We start from the raw sequence: 15398 nt of genomic DNA on the forward strand, positions 1-15398 counted from the left end.
CAGCCCCTCCAGTACTCATCCGCTCGCTGCCAACACGTGGAAAAGCTGCAGCAGCGAGCGGGGAACGAGGAGCAAACAAGTGCTGACAGCACTCGTTTGCTCGTCTGCATCGCCTTGTGGAATAGGGGCTTTAGTCTAAAGGCCCTATTCCACGGAACGATTATCAGCCGATATTGGCCGTTACGGACTGATCTTGCATGGCAAACAGCATACGCATAAAAACCAGCTAAAGTGCAAAATTGCTGATTTTTGGTGACATCACATCAAGAAAATTTTTTATAAAAAGTCATTAAAAAGTTTCATATATGCATATGAGGTAATAATAAAAAGTACAGATAATGGCGCAAACAAATTACATACAGCCCTATAAACCAAAAAATAAAAACGTTATAAGGAGCAGAATAGAGCAATTTAAACACATTTATTTTATTTTAAACCAGTTTTACCTTTTTAAAAGCAGAAGTTATATAAATTTGGTATTGTAGTCGTACTGACTTGAGGAACATAGATAACATGTCAGTTTTATGACCCCCAAAATGAAAAAAAAAAATCTGCACCAATTTTTTATTTACAGTTTTGCTGCATATTTTATGCAAAAATAAAGTCTGTCATTGCAAAAGTACAATTGATGTTGCAAAAAATAAGACTTATTGAGGGTCTGTATGTGAAAAAAATGCAAGCGGTATGGCCTTTTAGACACGAGGAGGAAAAAAACAAAAGTGCTAAAATGAAAAGTAGCTTTTGAGGGAAGGGGCTAAACTGCATTTTTAATATAGGTTCCTTATAAGCGGCTTCATTATACAAGAGGAATCCTTTGTTTTTTCATCTTTTGTATCAAGTACCAAACAAAACTAGATGTGCAGTTCCTGGATAAAATACGTAGTGCTTGAAAAGAGCGCCCTTTTAACAGTGACTTCCCTTTCAGAGAAAATTTAACCCTTGATATCTTCCTTTTAAGAGCGAACTTGTTACCTTCCCTTTAAGAGCTACTTATGTATTGTCTATTTAAGAGCAACTTTGGTGCCTCCCCTTTAAGAGCTACTTTTGTACTGTCCCTTTAAAAGCAATTTATGTACCGCCCCTTGAAGAGTGACTTTGGTGCCGCCTCTTTAAGAGCAACTTTGGTACCATCCGTTTAAAAGTGACATTGGTACTAGCCCTTTAAGTGCTAATTTGTCCCCGTCCCTTTAAGAGCGAATTTGGTACCTGCCCTTAAGAGAGCGACTTTAGTACCGCCCCTTTGAGAGCGACTTTGGTACTGAATTCTTAACAGTGACATCCACAGCAGCCTTATAATGGTAAAGAAAATTGCTCAGTTACCATGACAATCTTGTGGAAATCTGTATTTATGTCAGTGAGGCAAAATTGTTAAGGACCTTCCATCTTCTACATGTTCTATTGGCCAATAGGGAACATGTGACAGTGTGGATGTTGTCAAGCATTGAGTGAAAGACCTGCGAGTTTCTATTGGCTGTTTGCATATGTGCTGCGATTGGCTGGTTAGTCTGTGCTCTGTACCGTTTGTGATGTGCTGGACATTCAGCCACTAATTCCTATGGGAAATTTTGGGTCTTTAAACCTGAATTTCTTAAAAATGACAAATCCAATTGAAACGAAAAATACTTAGCACACCTATCACTGCCAAGGGCTTCGGAACACAGTTTGAACAGAGTATGTGTGCGGTTCTGACAGTATTAATTGCAGAAAAAAGCTAGAAGAAAAATAAAGAATACGGATTACAATATAGTGCTTTTTCAAGCACTATAATAATATAAAAACTGAAAGCAAAAACTGTCAGGTTTTGCATATAGCAATCAACCACAGCTCAGATTTTGTTTTGTAATGCTGCGTTTACACAGAACGATTATCGTGCGAATTCGCACGATAACGGTCAAATTCGAAGGATAATCGTACGTGTAAACGCAGCGAACGATCAACGATTGATCTTTCAACAGGTTCTCAAATAGTCGTTGATCGTTCACAAAAAATTTGCGGATCGTTCCATGTGAACAGTCGTTCGTCGATTTTACCAATGTGTGAGATAGCAAACGATCGCAAAACGAATTTCCGTACGATATATCGTACCGTCTAAACGCTGACCGTTATGAAAAAAAAACACGTTACTCCGACATTGATAATCGTACAATCGGGCGAATTATCGTTCCGTGTAAACGTAGCATAACAAGCTCTGTTAAACTAAAACCTGAGCTCTGATTGGTTGCTATAGGCAAAACCTGACAGTTTTTATTTCCTTTTAATATGTTTGGGTAAAAAAATGGTTGAACAGTAAAGTGTAACCTGTGTAGTACCACAAAGTTGAGCTTGTAGTCTGGTCTTTTCTTTTGAGCTGAACCCCTTGACTTCATGGAAAAATTAGTGCTGGCATTTCAAAGTAAACTTTACTTGATGTAAAGCATTATTGCTAAGTCTTTGTGATGCATTACTAAGGCAACTGTCGGATAATATATAAGGGTCAGTATGAGGTTAAAACTAATGCAGACTTTGTCTTTCATTTTCTTCAGAAGTACAATAAAATATGGTTCCAGTACAAAGAAATAATAAGCAATTGTAAAAGCCTTACAAGATAATCCTAGCTCCTTTTTTTTTTGGCTGATTAGGCTTTTGGGACATTCTGAAAATTTTTTGTCTGTCAGCTGCACATCTCCCTGTGTAGTGTGGAATATGTGGCCAACAGTTGATTGTTAGAAAGATCCGACAAATTATCCAGTAATTGTTTGTGTGAACCGACCCAACGATTGTTGATTGAGACCTTACTTGAATGGGTCTCTCTCAACCATCCACCACTGCAGCAAGAGCTCTCCAAATGCAGCTTATTCCCCCCCCCCCCCCCATAGAGAACACAGGAATGCTCGGCCGTGAAGATCGTTCTTGTGTATAGGGAGGAAGGAGGCTGGACTGGAGAGATGACTGATTCCCAAAGGTTAGCACATGAGAACTAAGCCGCGCAGGTGCAGTGACATGTCAGTTCTCCAGTGCCGCTGCAATCGCTCCGGCACAAGTGCAGTATTTTAAGTAGGGCTGAATAGGAAAAATCCAGCCCAGAGGCATAAGTAAAGACAAGGGGGCAGAAGGAAAAAGGAGGAGAGGCGTCCAGGGCAGGGACGCTCTAGGCCACACCTCTTTGGCACTGCAGCTGCACAATAAAAGATAATATTTCAACCCCAACCATGGCACCAGGTGCATTTTGAAAGGCTTGGACAGGAAATTTATATTTTTCAAACAAATGGCACGAGTGGTTTGGTGTTTACAGATTCACTTTAACCCATAGCTGCACCAGGACGTTATTGAACGTCCTCGTGCCGCTATGGGAGTTCAGAGGGGGGTCGCGCGGCGACCACCCTCTGAACTGCCGCGATCCCGGGTGCCGCATGTAGCCCGGGCTCGCGGCTATTAGCGGGCACGGTCCGATCGCCGTGCCCGCTAATTAAGTACTTAGAAGCAGCTGTCAAAGTTGACAGCTGCTTCTAAATACTAGCTAATCTCCATACCTGGTGGTCTAGTGGGGGGATCGCCCCCCTGCGGCGCGATTGCGGGGGGGCGATCCCCGCATCCATCCCGGGCCGGGGTCTGCTCCGTAATGGCGCTGATCCCGGCTCGGCATTCTATTGCTTTTGGCTGCAGCAGCCAAAAGTAATAGAACACCGATCTCATGGATTCATGCAGTATAACTATACTGCATGGATCTCTATGAGAGATCAGAGTGCATATACTAGAAGTCCCCCAGGGGGGCTTCTAGTATATGTGTAAAGTAAAAGACAAATGTATTTTTAATAACACAAAACCCCCTCCCCTAATAAAAGTCTGAATCACCCCCCTTTCCCCATTTTATAAATAAAAATAAATAAATAAATTAATAAACAAACATGTTTGCTATCGCCGCGTGCGTAATCGCCCGAACTATTAATTAATCACATTCCTGATCTCACACGGTAAACGGCGTCAGCACAAAAAAATCCCAAAGTGCAAAATTGCGCATTTTTGGTCGCATCAAATCCAGAATAATTGTAATAAAAAGCGATCAAAAAGTCATATATGCGCAATCAAGGTACCGATAGAAAGATCACATCATGGCGCAAAAAATGACACCTCACACAGACCCATAGACCAAAGGATAAAAGCGTTATAAGCCTGGGAATGGAGCGATTTTAAGGAACGTATATTGGTTAACAATGGTTTGAATTCTATACAGGCCATCAGATACAATATAAGTTATACATGTTACATATCGTTTTAATCGTAACGACTTGAGGAACATGCATAACAAGTCAGTTTTACCCCAGGGCGAATGGCGTAAAAACACATTTCCCCCAAATAAAAGAAATGCGTGTTTTTTTTCAATTTCACCACACATATAATTTTTTTCTGGTTTCCCGGCACATTTTAGGCAAAAATTACATCTGCCTTAGCAAAGTACAATTAGTTGCGCAAAAAATAAGGGCTCATTTGGGTCTCTAGGTGGAAAAATGCAGGCGCTATGGCCTTATATACACGAGGAGGGAAAAACGAAAACGCAAAAATGAAAACTGGCTGTGTCCCCTAAGGGTTAATTAAAAGTAATTTACAAATCTGCATAACTTTCCGACACCAGTTGATTTGAAAACATTTTTTCCCCTTTAGATTTTCGCAGTAAACAGACACCTTACAGTTTAAAAGGCTGTATCCACTATTTTCAATGTCTCATGACAGAAGTCCTTTATAGTTTGGGTAGTTTGTTTCAACATTGCATATACAACATTAAAACCAAGATCATAACAATCAATTAATGAAATGTATCTATTTTCTTTTGCAACAATATATAGACAGAATCTTTGCAAAGCTTATGGGCACCCTTTCATTAATGGTTGGTTATATGCCATGTTTCAGATTAGATTACATGGATTTAATTTCATGCATTGAAAGCCTAATAAAATATTTATTCTTCTTAACGTGCAGTGCATGGATGGAATATTGTGCAAGAAGGAAAGCTGAAAGACTGGACACACAGGTCAAACTGCAGAATGCAGAGGCTCATCATACCCAAAAATTTTTGCAATCCATAATACGACGTTGGGATAAGTGGGTGAAATTTCGCAATAAGCAGCATATCCGTAAGTTTTTAAACTGATGTCCAAAATATTATGGTGTGGTCTGTAGAGTCATTCTACAAATAGTTTGTGTTAAATGTTTTTGATTGCTTTTTGCAGTATTCAAAAAATGGTAACTTTAAATTTTTGTCTATAGGTTTCAATCATATCTTCTGTTTATCTACAGCAGCACTATTCTTACTGTCAAAAAATTCTGTTCATGTCCATTAATCAGGCCAGCTTATTTTCTTGTCTGTGTGCATACCTCAGGATCCAGGGGTGGCTTCATGCACTGTGCATAAATGGGAACACCCCAGGGAGCGGAGTCTAAGGGGCCGCTGGTTTTCACCAGAGCCCGCCGCAAGGCGGGATCGACTTGCTGCGGCAGGCGACCCCCCGGTCGCTACCCCTGTCTTGGTTGCTGGTGACGGCAGGCGAGGCGTGGCAGGAGCAGTAGGCAGGAGATGATGCTGCAGAGGTCAGTGGACGTAACCGCAGGTGACAGACTGTACACCGGAACAGTGGTGACGCAGGGGAACTGGGACCAGGAATAAGGACTAGGGACCAGGTGGCGGATAGGAATCAGGAACGGGGACTAGGAACCAGGTAGCGGACGGGAATCAGGAACAACAGGGAGCTGGGCCAAACGCTAAGGAAGCATGTAGAGGCTCCAACACCTGTGGTGGGGCAGGGCTGGAATAAATAGGGAGTGATTGGTGCAACTGTCCAATTAGGAGCGGACTGGCTCTTTAAGCCTGAGACAGCCGGCGCGCGCGCGCCCTAGGAGGCGGGGACGCGCGCGCCGGCCGGCACAGACGGAGGCAGGAGCGGGACCAGGTAAGGTGCCCCCCGGGGCCGAACATGTAGCAGCGCCAGGTCCCTGCACAGGGACCCCGGCAGCTGCATGGGATGGAGGGAGGTCGCGGCGGCGGCCCGGAGCACGGGACGCCGCGGCCGTGACAGTACCCCCCCCCCTTTGGCCTCCCCCTCTTTCTAGCCTGCTGGAACCTCTTGATGAGATCTTGGTCCAGGATGTTAGCCTCGGGTTCCCAGGACCTCTCCTCAGGACCAAATCCTTTCCAGTCCACCAGGAAGAACCTTCTCCCTCTGACAGTCTTCATGGCCAGAATGTCTTTAACAGCGTAGACGTCGTCAGAGACGGCTTGAGGAGCAGAGAACGAAGACTTATCTGAGAACCGGTTCAGGACCACTGGTTTTAAGAGGGAAACATGGAAGGAGTTCGGAATCCGCATAGTGGGGGGTAGGCGGAGCTTGTAGGTGACAGGGTTGATGCGTCTTAGCACCGAGAAAGGACCGAGGAATCGAGGCCCCAACTTGTAGCTGGGAATCTTGAGTCGGACATATTTGGCCGAGAGCCAGACTTTGTCACCTGGGAGAAAATTTGTGGCAGGTCTCCTCTTCTACTGTAACGCCTGGAGTAGTGGATCCACTGGACCGTCACCAGCGATGGCACTAACCTCCCCAGGGAGCGGAGTCTAAGGGGCCGCTGGTTTTCACCAGAGCCCGCCGCAAGGCGGGATGGACTTGCTGCGGCAGGCGACCCCCAGGTCGCTACCCCTGGCTTGGTTGCTGGTGACGGCAGGCGAGGCGTGGCAGGAGCAGTAGGCAGGAGATGATGCTGCAGAGGTCAGTGGACGTAACCGCAGGTGACAGACTGTACACCGGAACAGTGGTGACGCAGGGGAACTGGGACCAGGAATAAGGACTAGGGACCAGGTGGCAGATAGGAATCAGGAACGGGGACTAGGAACCAGGTAGCGGACGGGAATCAGGAACAACAGGGAGCTGGGCCAAACGCTAAGGAAGCATGTAGAGGCTCCAACACCTGTGGTGGGGCAGGGCTGGAATAAATAGGGAGTGATTGGTGCAACTGTCCAATTAGGAGCGGACTGGCCCTTTAAGCCTGAGACAGCCGGCGCGCGCGCGCCGGCCGGCACAGACGGAGGCAGGAGCGGGACCAGGTAAGGCGCCCCCCGGGGCCGAACATGTAGCAGCGCCGGGTCCCTGCACAGGGACCCCGGCAGCTGCATGGGATGGAGGGAGGTCGCGGCGGCGGCCCGGAGCACGGGCCGCCGCCGCGGCCGTGACACATATCACAAGTTTTCTAATATAATTATACCTTCAGGTCAAGACATCAAAACAAATGTATGTTTATCATGTGTGTGATCCAAAACCACATTGTATCCATATGATTGTTACAGCAAGAACCGTATGTGTTTTTTGACCATATCAAACTGCAAATAAAAAAAGTTTAGCTTCTGTTTTGTGACACTGTATCCTCGGTGGTGGAACCCACCCCTGGACAAACAGGCACTTCGCTTAAGGTTTTCATAACCCGAATGTGAACAAGTCTGTATGGGTGCAGGTGCAAGAAATAATTGACTAACATCCAATTCTTGTAGAAACTTCCGTGCAATACAGAAAAAAAACACTTTTGGTAATCTTACTGCCTTTTGCCTTATAGTGTTGGGTTACCTATCCTGCTAAGGTAGTACAAGGTCCCAGGTCCTTGCACTGGGTTGAGCAAACTTTCCAAGACGTCACAGAATAGTTGTGCATTACAGTAGGATACGTAGGCTTACACGCTGCTTTGTCCTACTGGGTTCAGTACCTATCTCCAGGTTTACTGCCCTGTATGTTGCTGAAGGTATCCCTGGCATGGACAAGGTTTTCCTTAGAGGACGTCCTCCCTCTTAAGGGTCTAGCACTGCACTCAAGGGGTAGTTACTTGCATAGAAAAGAATAAGTCTCTTGGTCCCTGACAAGGGTCCTGGCCTGAGCCAGGCCCTGAGTTCACTACAGCAGTAACTGCTCTCTGTGTTTATCTCTCTCCACTGACTCAACAAGAAGACCCTCCCACCAGGAACTAGCACCTTTTTATAGGGGTACCTTAGCTAGTGTGTGATTGGTAGGGCTGTGTTTGAGAAGAGAGAAGAAAGAGGATAGGCAGAAAAGTTAGAAAAAACAATCCTGCACCTGTGATAGAAAGAGACAAAGCAGGTTACACAAAACTTAACCCATGTAAACAGTTAACCCAAGTTCACTAATTACACCTAGTGGGGAAAAATACACAATACAGACTCCTTCATCTCCTTCTGTGAGTGAGTTACTTAACCCAGGTGTATAAAGACTTAGTGGCGCACCTTTGGTGGGACACTACATTTTTAGGTAGGTAGTTTCTCCTACTCTAGTTGGGAGTTACGTCTTTAGGTAGAAGTAGGTAAGTAGGCAGCAATGTCCTTTGCTAGGTGGCTACTGGTTGGGGGAGTACCTATCTAAGGAGAACATACCTGGTTACTGAGGGGGCTAACTATTTAAGGACATAGCTGACTACTGGCCTATCCAAGGACTAGGTGGCTACTGAATGTGTGAATACCTATGATCTTAGATAGGTATTCTACCCCCAGTGAGCATGTCTTTATTTGGGAAACCCCACACACACCAGTTGCCAGGTACATTCCTAGACCCCCATCATAGCCAGAAATGTCCCCCCACTTGCCAGTTAGGTCCTTAGGTAGGTCTTTCCCTGAACCAGTTGCCAGATATGTATCTAAATAGATATACAGTGGTGGCTTGGATTACGAGTATAATTAGTTCCGGGACCGTGCTTGTAATCCAAATCCGCTCTTCAACCAAAGCAAAATTTCCCATAAGAAATCATAGAAATGCAAACAATTGGTTCCACACCCCAAAAATAATGATTTATTATTCTGAATAACAGGTAAATCTATTGAAACAAACATTCAGAAACAGCATAATATGTGATATTATAAGTTACTATACAGTAATGAGGAGGATGGGAAACACAAGGGCTGACAGACTGCAGAGAGCATGAAGGAATGAGCAGGGCATATGTGGGCACAGTATAACAGCACTCTCTGTCCAGGGAGAGAGGGATTACAGATATGAAGAGATTACCCCCACAGTCCTGTCCCCTGATGTAAGCCCCAGCCTGGAGTGGATCTGCTATGATTTGGAAGGTGAGGGAGACTTCCTGGGTCAGAGTACAGGGCTGTAGACCCCGCTATGCAGACCATGCCCCTCCCCCATTCGCGCTCCCACCCAGTCCAGGGAGCTCTTAAACCAAAGCAATGCTCTTAAACCAAGTCACAATTTTTAAAAACTGTGAGCTCTTAATCCAAAACGCTCTTAAACCAAGGTAACACTGTATCTCCCCAGTAGGCAACCCTCTTAGTAGGCAGCAATCTTTTCACGCAGCGCAGCCTGGCCACCTCCTTCTTCCTCCTCCATCATCAGCATTTGCACTGTATAGGGGCACTTGTTGCAGTTTTTGCTCTTAGTGTAAGTCACAGCTTTCAGCCACAGCAGGCATCAGTACTCACAGACCTGGGGATTTGGGTCTAGTGTCCTGGGTTCCCCACAGGTAAGTTAGCACCATAGCAGATTAATAATATTCATAATAACACAGTTTATTTATAACACTCCAACAAATGTTGCTGCACTAAAGAAACCTGAGGGTAAATAAAATGGCAATCTGACATCTCTAATTATTGAAACAAGAGGAAAAGGGCCCTTCTAGCAAAAGCTTATAATCTATGACTGATGCAGCAGACAGTGCTATTTTGTATAATGCTCTAGCCAGTTTATTAATAGGGCACTGCTTATAAAGGTAGATGAGCCAGTCACTAGACAGTCTGTGTGTGCACATACAAAGTGCATGAAGCATAGAGAAACACTGCTGACTGAAAGATTGAGGTGGGGGGATAGGGAATGCTCAAAGTCTGACTAAAGTAATGAGTGTTTAGGGCACTCTTAAACTGTGGGTATAGGGAATAAGTCTAAGGGTCCTTTCACACAGCCCAATGGATGGCTGCAAAGGTTTGCAGTCTATTTGCATGTCCCCAAGAATTGTGCGACTGGGCCACACAAACAGTTGCTGTATCTTTCATGCGGCCATTTAAATGCATTAGTTTCTCTGATTGTCAGCTGATCACTGGCTCCTTTATGTGGGCTAATTACCAAGTAAATGGCTGTTCCTAGGAATAGCTTTTACCGATAATCGGCCTTTCTAAAATAGCCTTTAGTGTTTTGGGTATCTCGTTCTAAATTATAATTAGGGATAGGCTTTATCCCAGTTTTCCAGGCGTTCCTCCCGCTGGATCAGACAGCGGGTATCTGCTGCCGAGCGTTCGGGTTCATATGAACCCGAACCTCGGCAGGTTCGGACCATCCTTAATTGTAATGGTCTGCTCTTTCCCTTTTTATTTCACCTTTTCCTTTCCATTGCAAGCATCTAGAAGCAAAATTACTGTTTTATAGCTAGTCTGCTTTGTATAACAATGAAAGGAACAAGTTATAAACATTGCCTGCTTTACTTTGAGAAATTGGGCAATTGTAAACAGGCCAATGTGGTGGTTTTGTAATCTAAAGTTAAACCAACAGGGGGCAGCCCTCAGCTGTATGTTTCCATTTGTAAGCTATTTACTGCTGGACACTATCAAGACAGAAAGCTTACCCTATGTTCACATTAGGAATGTGCTATATGCCAGTATACATCAGAAAACCAACTAAAAGGTTTTCTGGTCTATACTACAGTCTTGAGTTCATTTGTAAATCTCAGTATACCGTTTATTTGAGAAACTGAAAAGCATAGTCTACTAACCTACAGAGAACAGAGATTATGGTGATACAGATAGCAATAAAGTTGCAAATATACTATTTTTGATCTGTTTGGGCATGTCATAGTATTGTATTTGTCCCTTTTTGCTCATTTTGTATCTGTGTGGCGTAAAGCACTTTCTTAATATGAACCCATCCTAACAGTTTTTTTCTTTGTAACAAACATTGTCCCTTACCTGAAATGATGGTTTAAAAACTTCACCAAGAGGTTGTAAAGTATGGGCATGGCTGGGTCACAGAACTGCCGCTGTCTTTGATGTTCACCCGGCACATTAGGGTTTGCCCGAACTCCAATTAGCTGTAGCACACAATGTAAAGTACAGCAAGGAGTTGTGCACAGTCTATTTTGTGCAGCCACTATTCACTGAATAGTGGCCACACAAAATTGACATGTCAGTTTTCTGTGTAGAGTGTATACACTGCAGCTGTTGTTCTATACAAACTAGTGTGATTTCACACTGCTAATAAACAGCCGCTGTTGTTGCAAACTGCAACAACGGCTGTTGTCTATTCTAAAAATACAGTGTGTGAACTTAGCCTAAGGGCGATTTCCACACAAAATTTAGATAGTTCATCAATATCAGATGCGTTGAACAGCAATTCAAGTTTTGTTTATATGCTTTATTTGTTTTAATTGCTTTCATTACTAAAATGTTTAATGAGAAACAGTGCATTACTATATGTTACAATTACAGAACTCTGTACCTTTCAATGCATCCACTGTTACATCTCTTCTGATTGCTATATGAAAATATTTTCTTATATATATATATATATATATATATATATATATATATATATATATACATACATATATATATATATATATATTTTTATTTTTTTTCTTTTTTTTTTTTCTTTGTAAAAACTAAAATTGAAAAATCTAATAAAATGTGTTTAAGAATATATATTAGATCATGGGCTGTCAATAACTGGCTTTCCTACAAACACCTACTGTCTACTGAAACAGAGCCTGAAGTAGATGGCACCATAAATTGTGTAGTGGACAAACTCAGCTCCTGTTGAAGTGAACGAGCTGCAGTAACCCAGTATGTCTACTAAACAATGTACAGAGCCATCTGCTTCCTGCTCTCTTTTACTATGCTGACATCATAGCTCTTTTCAACAGCTGATGTTGATCTCTGTTATTTATGACTCATCTTAATCAATACATTCTACCCAGAAAAAAAAAATGCTGGGTAGCTTGACACGTACCGTATCGCAGTGGATTTGATGGTCGGATCCAGATTCGACCTAAATAACTGAACACAGCATCAAATCTGCTGTGAATCTTGTACATGTGAATGCACCCATTAGATGTAAAACACTTGCATTATTAGGGGATAAATTTAAAAAAACTATTATATTTTTCTAGAGGCTTCAACCAGAATTCAGAAGGTTTTTGATGATGCTTTCATAAAGAAAATCCTAAGAGCATGGAACGCTGAAACTCAGGATTCTAAAAAAAAGAGAGAATACTTTGAGGTATGTGTAAGCCTAACAGTTGTAATGTTGACATAGTCTAAAATTAATTTAGACACGTTGAGTAAGAGACTTAAAACTGTTATCTGGGGTCTAAAAATACACTGCGTGTTTTCATAGTGACTTGGACATATAAACACACAGAACTTTTCCATTAGCAAAGCTTCCTTTAGTTAGGGCATGATTCTTTTGGAGCGCAACATTCATTTAAAGACACTCTAAAGGGTGCCCCCATACACAGGTTTTTAGTGGTGTTTTTCTGGCCTCCAAAAATGCTGTTTTTGCAGTGTTTTATTATTTATTTGTGTATTGTGTTCAGTGCAACTTGCCGTTTTTTCGAGTCAGCTTTCGTATCAGTTGAACACATCACTTGCCTCTTTCTCCTGATATGCTGATCTTTCTCTCCTATTGTTGACAGCTCGTTGTCTGGGTTATGGACCAACACTCTGCTTTAAAAGCAGTAGTCTGGCTGGTGTATTTATAGACAATGTAGATGTATACAGATATTGACCCAGATGTACTAAGACTGTCTCATTTTCTACATTACCAACCAACACTCTGCTTTAAAAGCAGTGGTCCGGCTGGTGTATTTATAGACAGTATAGATATATACAGATATTGGCCCAGATGTACTAAAACTGCCTGTTTGCAAACTTAGAGCAGACAGTCTTCAAATGCACCAGATTTATCAATGTGGCACAGGCTATTTTTGGGTGCACAGTTGTTGAACTTAAGCCATGCCCCCTTTTAACCTAGGCTATGTCATGTTTTATGGCCTGGAGAGTCGGCTTGCTTCTGTTTACAGCGCTGGTCCACATATTACCTCGGTTTTTAATTTTTTTCCATTTTTCTTGGTATGAACACGGGCCCCACATTTGGGACCATCCAGTTTTTGAGGTATTTTCTGGCTTTTGCAGTCCCAGATCTCCAGGCAGCAGTATGCCTCCAGGATCTATACCCTATTTTAGGCTGATATGCTACTAGCCCAAGGGGCTATCAGGTGAGCACGCGACTGACCACTGATTCATTAGCCTATGTTACGGTAACAAGGCGCTTGTGCCTTTTCCTTTTGTCTCAATCTTTTTAGACTGTTACCATAGCTTTCTTAAAGGGGTATTCCCGCAAAATCATTTTTGCATTAATAAATAGCCCACCCATAGCTTTACACTTTTGTAAAATCAAGCTATGCACTTGCACCGTTTGGCTGCTTTTTAGCTGCACTGACCCCCTCTGGATGCATAAAATCATCTAAACTGACAGCACCTTCCATTCTCCAGCGATTGCTTAGTCATTGTATTGATGATTTTCTGTGCTGTACCCCTGTTGTGCCAGTGTTTTCAGTGTTGTGTCGAGGCGGCAGCAGATCTGTTATTTCTCCAGGTCTTTATGGGAGAAGAGGGAGCAGTGACAGTGCTGCATCGCCAAACCCATCCTGGGATTGAACGGGGATGGGGGACTGAGGGGGGAGGGGACACAGCCCTAAGAAAAATACATAGGAGCACAGATGCTTGGCTCCCTGGGACCACCAAGCAGCGGGCTGTGGGCTGTGAGAGACAATGATGGAACCCTCTACTCCAGCCCAGGGTCAGATCCCCTGGCTGGAGTAGCGGGCGCTGTCACCGTCACTCAATGCCTCCACAGCCTGCTACAGGATAACTATAAACTTTGGTAACATCCCCCTCTGCTGCTAGGGGACAAGTTGGGAACTCTAGTGTGGGTGGTCCAATGGTCCATCTGCGCTCCTATTTATTGCCCTCAGTGTTGTGTCCACTTCCCCCTTACTCCCCTGTCCTCAAACCTCAACACTCCCCCCACCCCTGTCTCTGTTCCTGGGATTACTGTGCGATGTTGTAATGACCAGCAGTGGGCAGGAAAGAAAGTTAAGGGGGTGGGTACACGCATGGACCAATTAGGAAGAAGCACTGCATGATGGGAAATGTAGTTTCCTGGCCTTTCAGAGAAATTTGTGACTCAGGAACAGTGTCAGCTAGAAAGACAGGAGATGGCTTAAAATACTCATGTGGACTTGGTGAGCAAGAGCAGATAGGTTCGGAAGCATTTCTTTTTTTATCTCATGGGGGAATATCCCTTTAAACTGCAACTCATCTTACCTGAGTATGGTTTCCCCATTACTGTACCATACAGTAAAATTTCTTCACGATGCCCCCCTGTGCCCTATACAATTATAATGCCCCCTGTGGCCACCTATGGTAATAGTTTCCCAATACAGTCCCTGAGTGCCCCGATATAGTAACAGTGCCCCTTTTGCCCTCCTATACTGTAATAATGCCCCCTGAGCCCCTACATTGTAATAATGGCCCATGTGGCCCCCATATAGCAATTGTGGCTCTCTTTATTAATTATGCCCGCTGTGGCCAAAAAAAAAGAAACCAAAAAATTTACTCTAGTTAGTCAACAGCTGTTTGGGCCATTTTCAGAGCATGCCTACAAACGTTGACAGCTAGGACACATTGCTCATAGTAGAAGCCCTTAGTGTACCACAGATGATTAGAGGCACAGGGTTTTTAATGGCTACAGTTCACGAAGCAGAGGTAATCCCAAGCAGGTGTTATGACATAATTTTTCTGAATGTTACAGAACCCTAGGCGTCCCTATTTCCCAGCTGATTTAAATTAAACTGCACTATGTGAACGGGAAAAAGTCAGCAGTGTTTGAAATGCTGCCTCCCTTCTATGCCTTTGTTTTGTGGTCTGCTGCAGAATATTTAGATTATTTGGGTTCTTCATATTGCTCTAATATAACATTTCCTCAGCAGTCATTAATATAAAAATGTACTTTTGGCTTGTTGTAACAAAGACATGACATTGCTGTTTCTTTGGCAACTACAAAGAATAGCGTCTGAACAGTATAAGTTAGAGCTTATATTACAAATATTTTTCTGGTTAATTTTATTTGTTCCCTATTTGTATAATTTACATCAGATAATACCTAAAGTATTAGGGGAAATGGTTATAAAGTGCTTTTTTCCCTGCACTTACTATTGCATCAAGGCTTCACTTCCTGGATAAAATGGTGATGTCACGACCCGACTCCCAGAGCTGTGCAGGCTGTGGCTGCTGGAGAGGATGAGGGCAGAGAGATGCTCAGTGTACCTCCAGTGCCCTGTGTCCCTCAGTGTCCCCCTGCCATCATCCTCTCCAGTAGCCACAG

General features: G+C 43.5%; 1 protein-coding gene across 4 annotated transcripts in view; it reads left to right on the forward strand.

Annotated features, from left to right (window-relative positions):
- Window positions 1–15398, forward strand: part of FBXL13 (F-box and leucine rich repeat protein 13) — a 150442-nt gene that overhangs the window by 15179 nt on the left and 119865 nt on the right. For all 4 annotated transcript variants that reach the window (XM_069977951.1, XM_069977978.1, XM_069977968.1 and 1 more), the window contains 2 exons: window positions 4954–5108; window positions 12121–12230. In XM_069977951.1, coding sequence (XP_069834052.1) covers window positions 4954–5108; window positions 12121–12230 — 265 coding nt within the window. The remainder of the gene's footprint in view (window positions 1–4953; window positions 5109–12120; window positions 12231–15398) is intronic.

The sequence above is a fragment of the Dendropsophus ebraccatus genome, chromosome 1, assembly GCF_027789765.1.
Source record: "Dendropsophus ebraccatus isolate aDenEbr1 chromosome 1, aDenEbr1.pat, whole genome shotgun sequence".
NCBI lineage: Eukaryota > Metazoa > Chordata > Amphibia > Anura > Hylidae > Dendropsophus > Dendropsophus ebraccatus.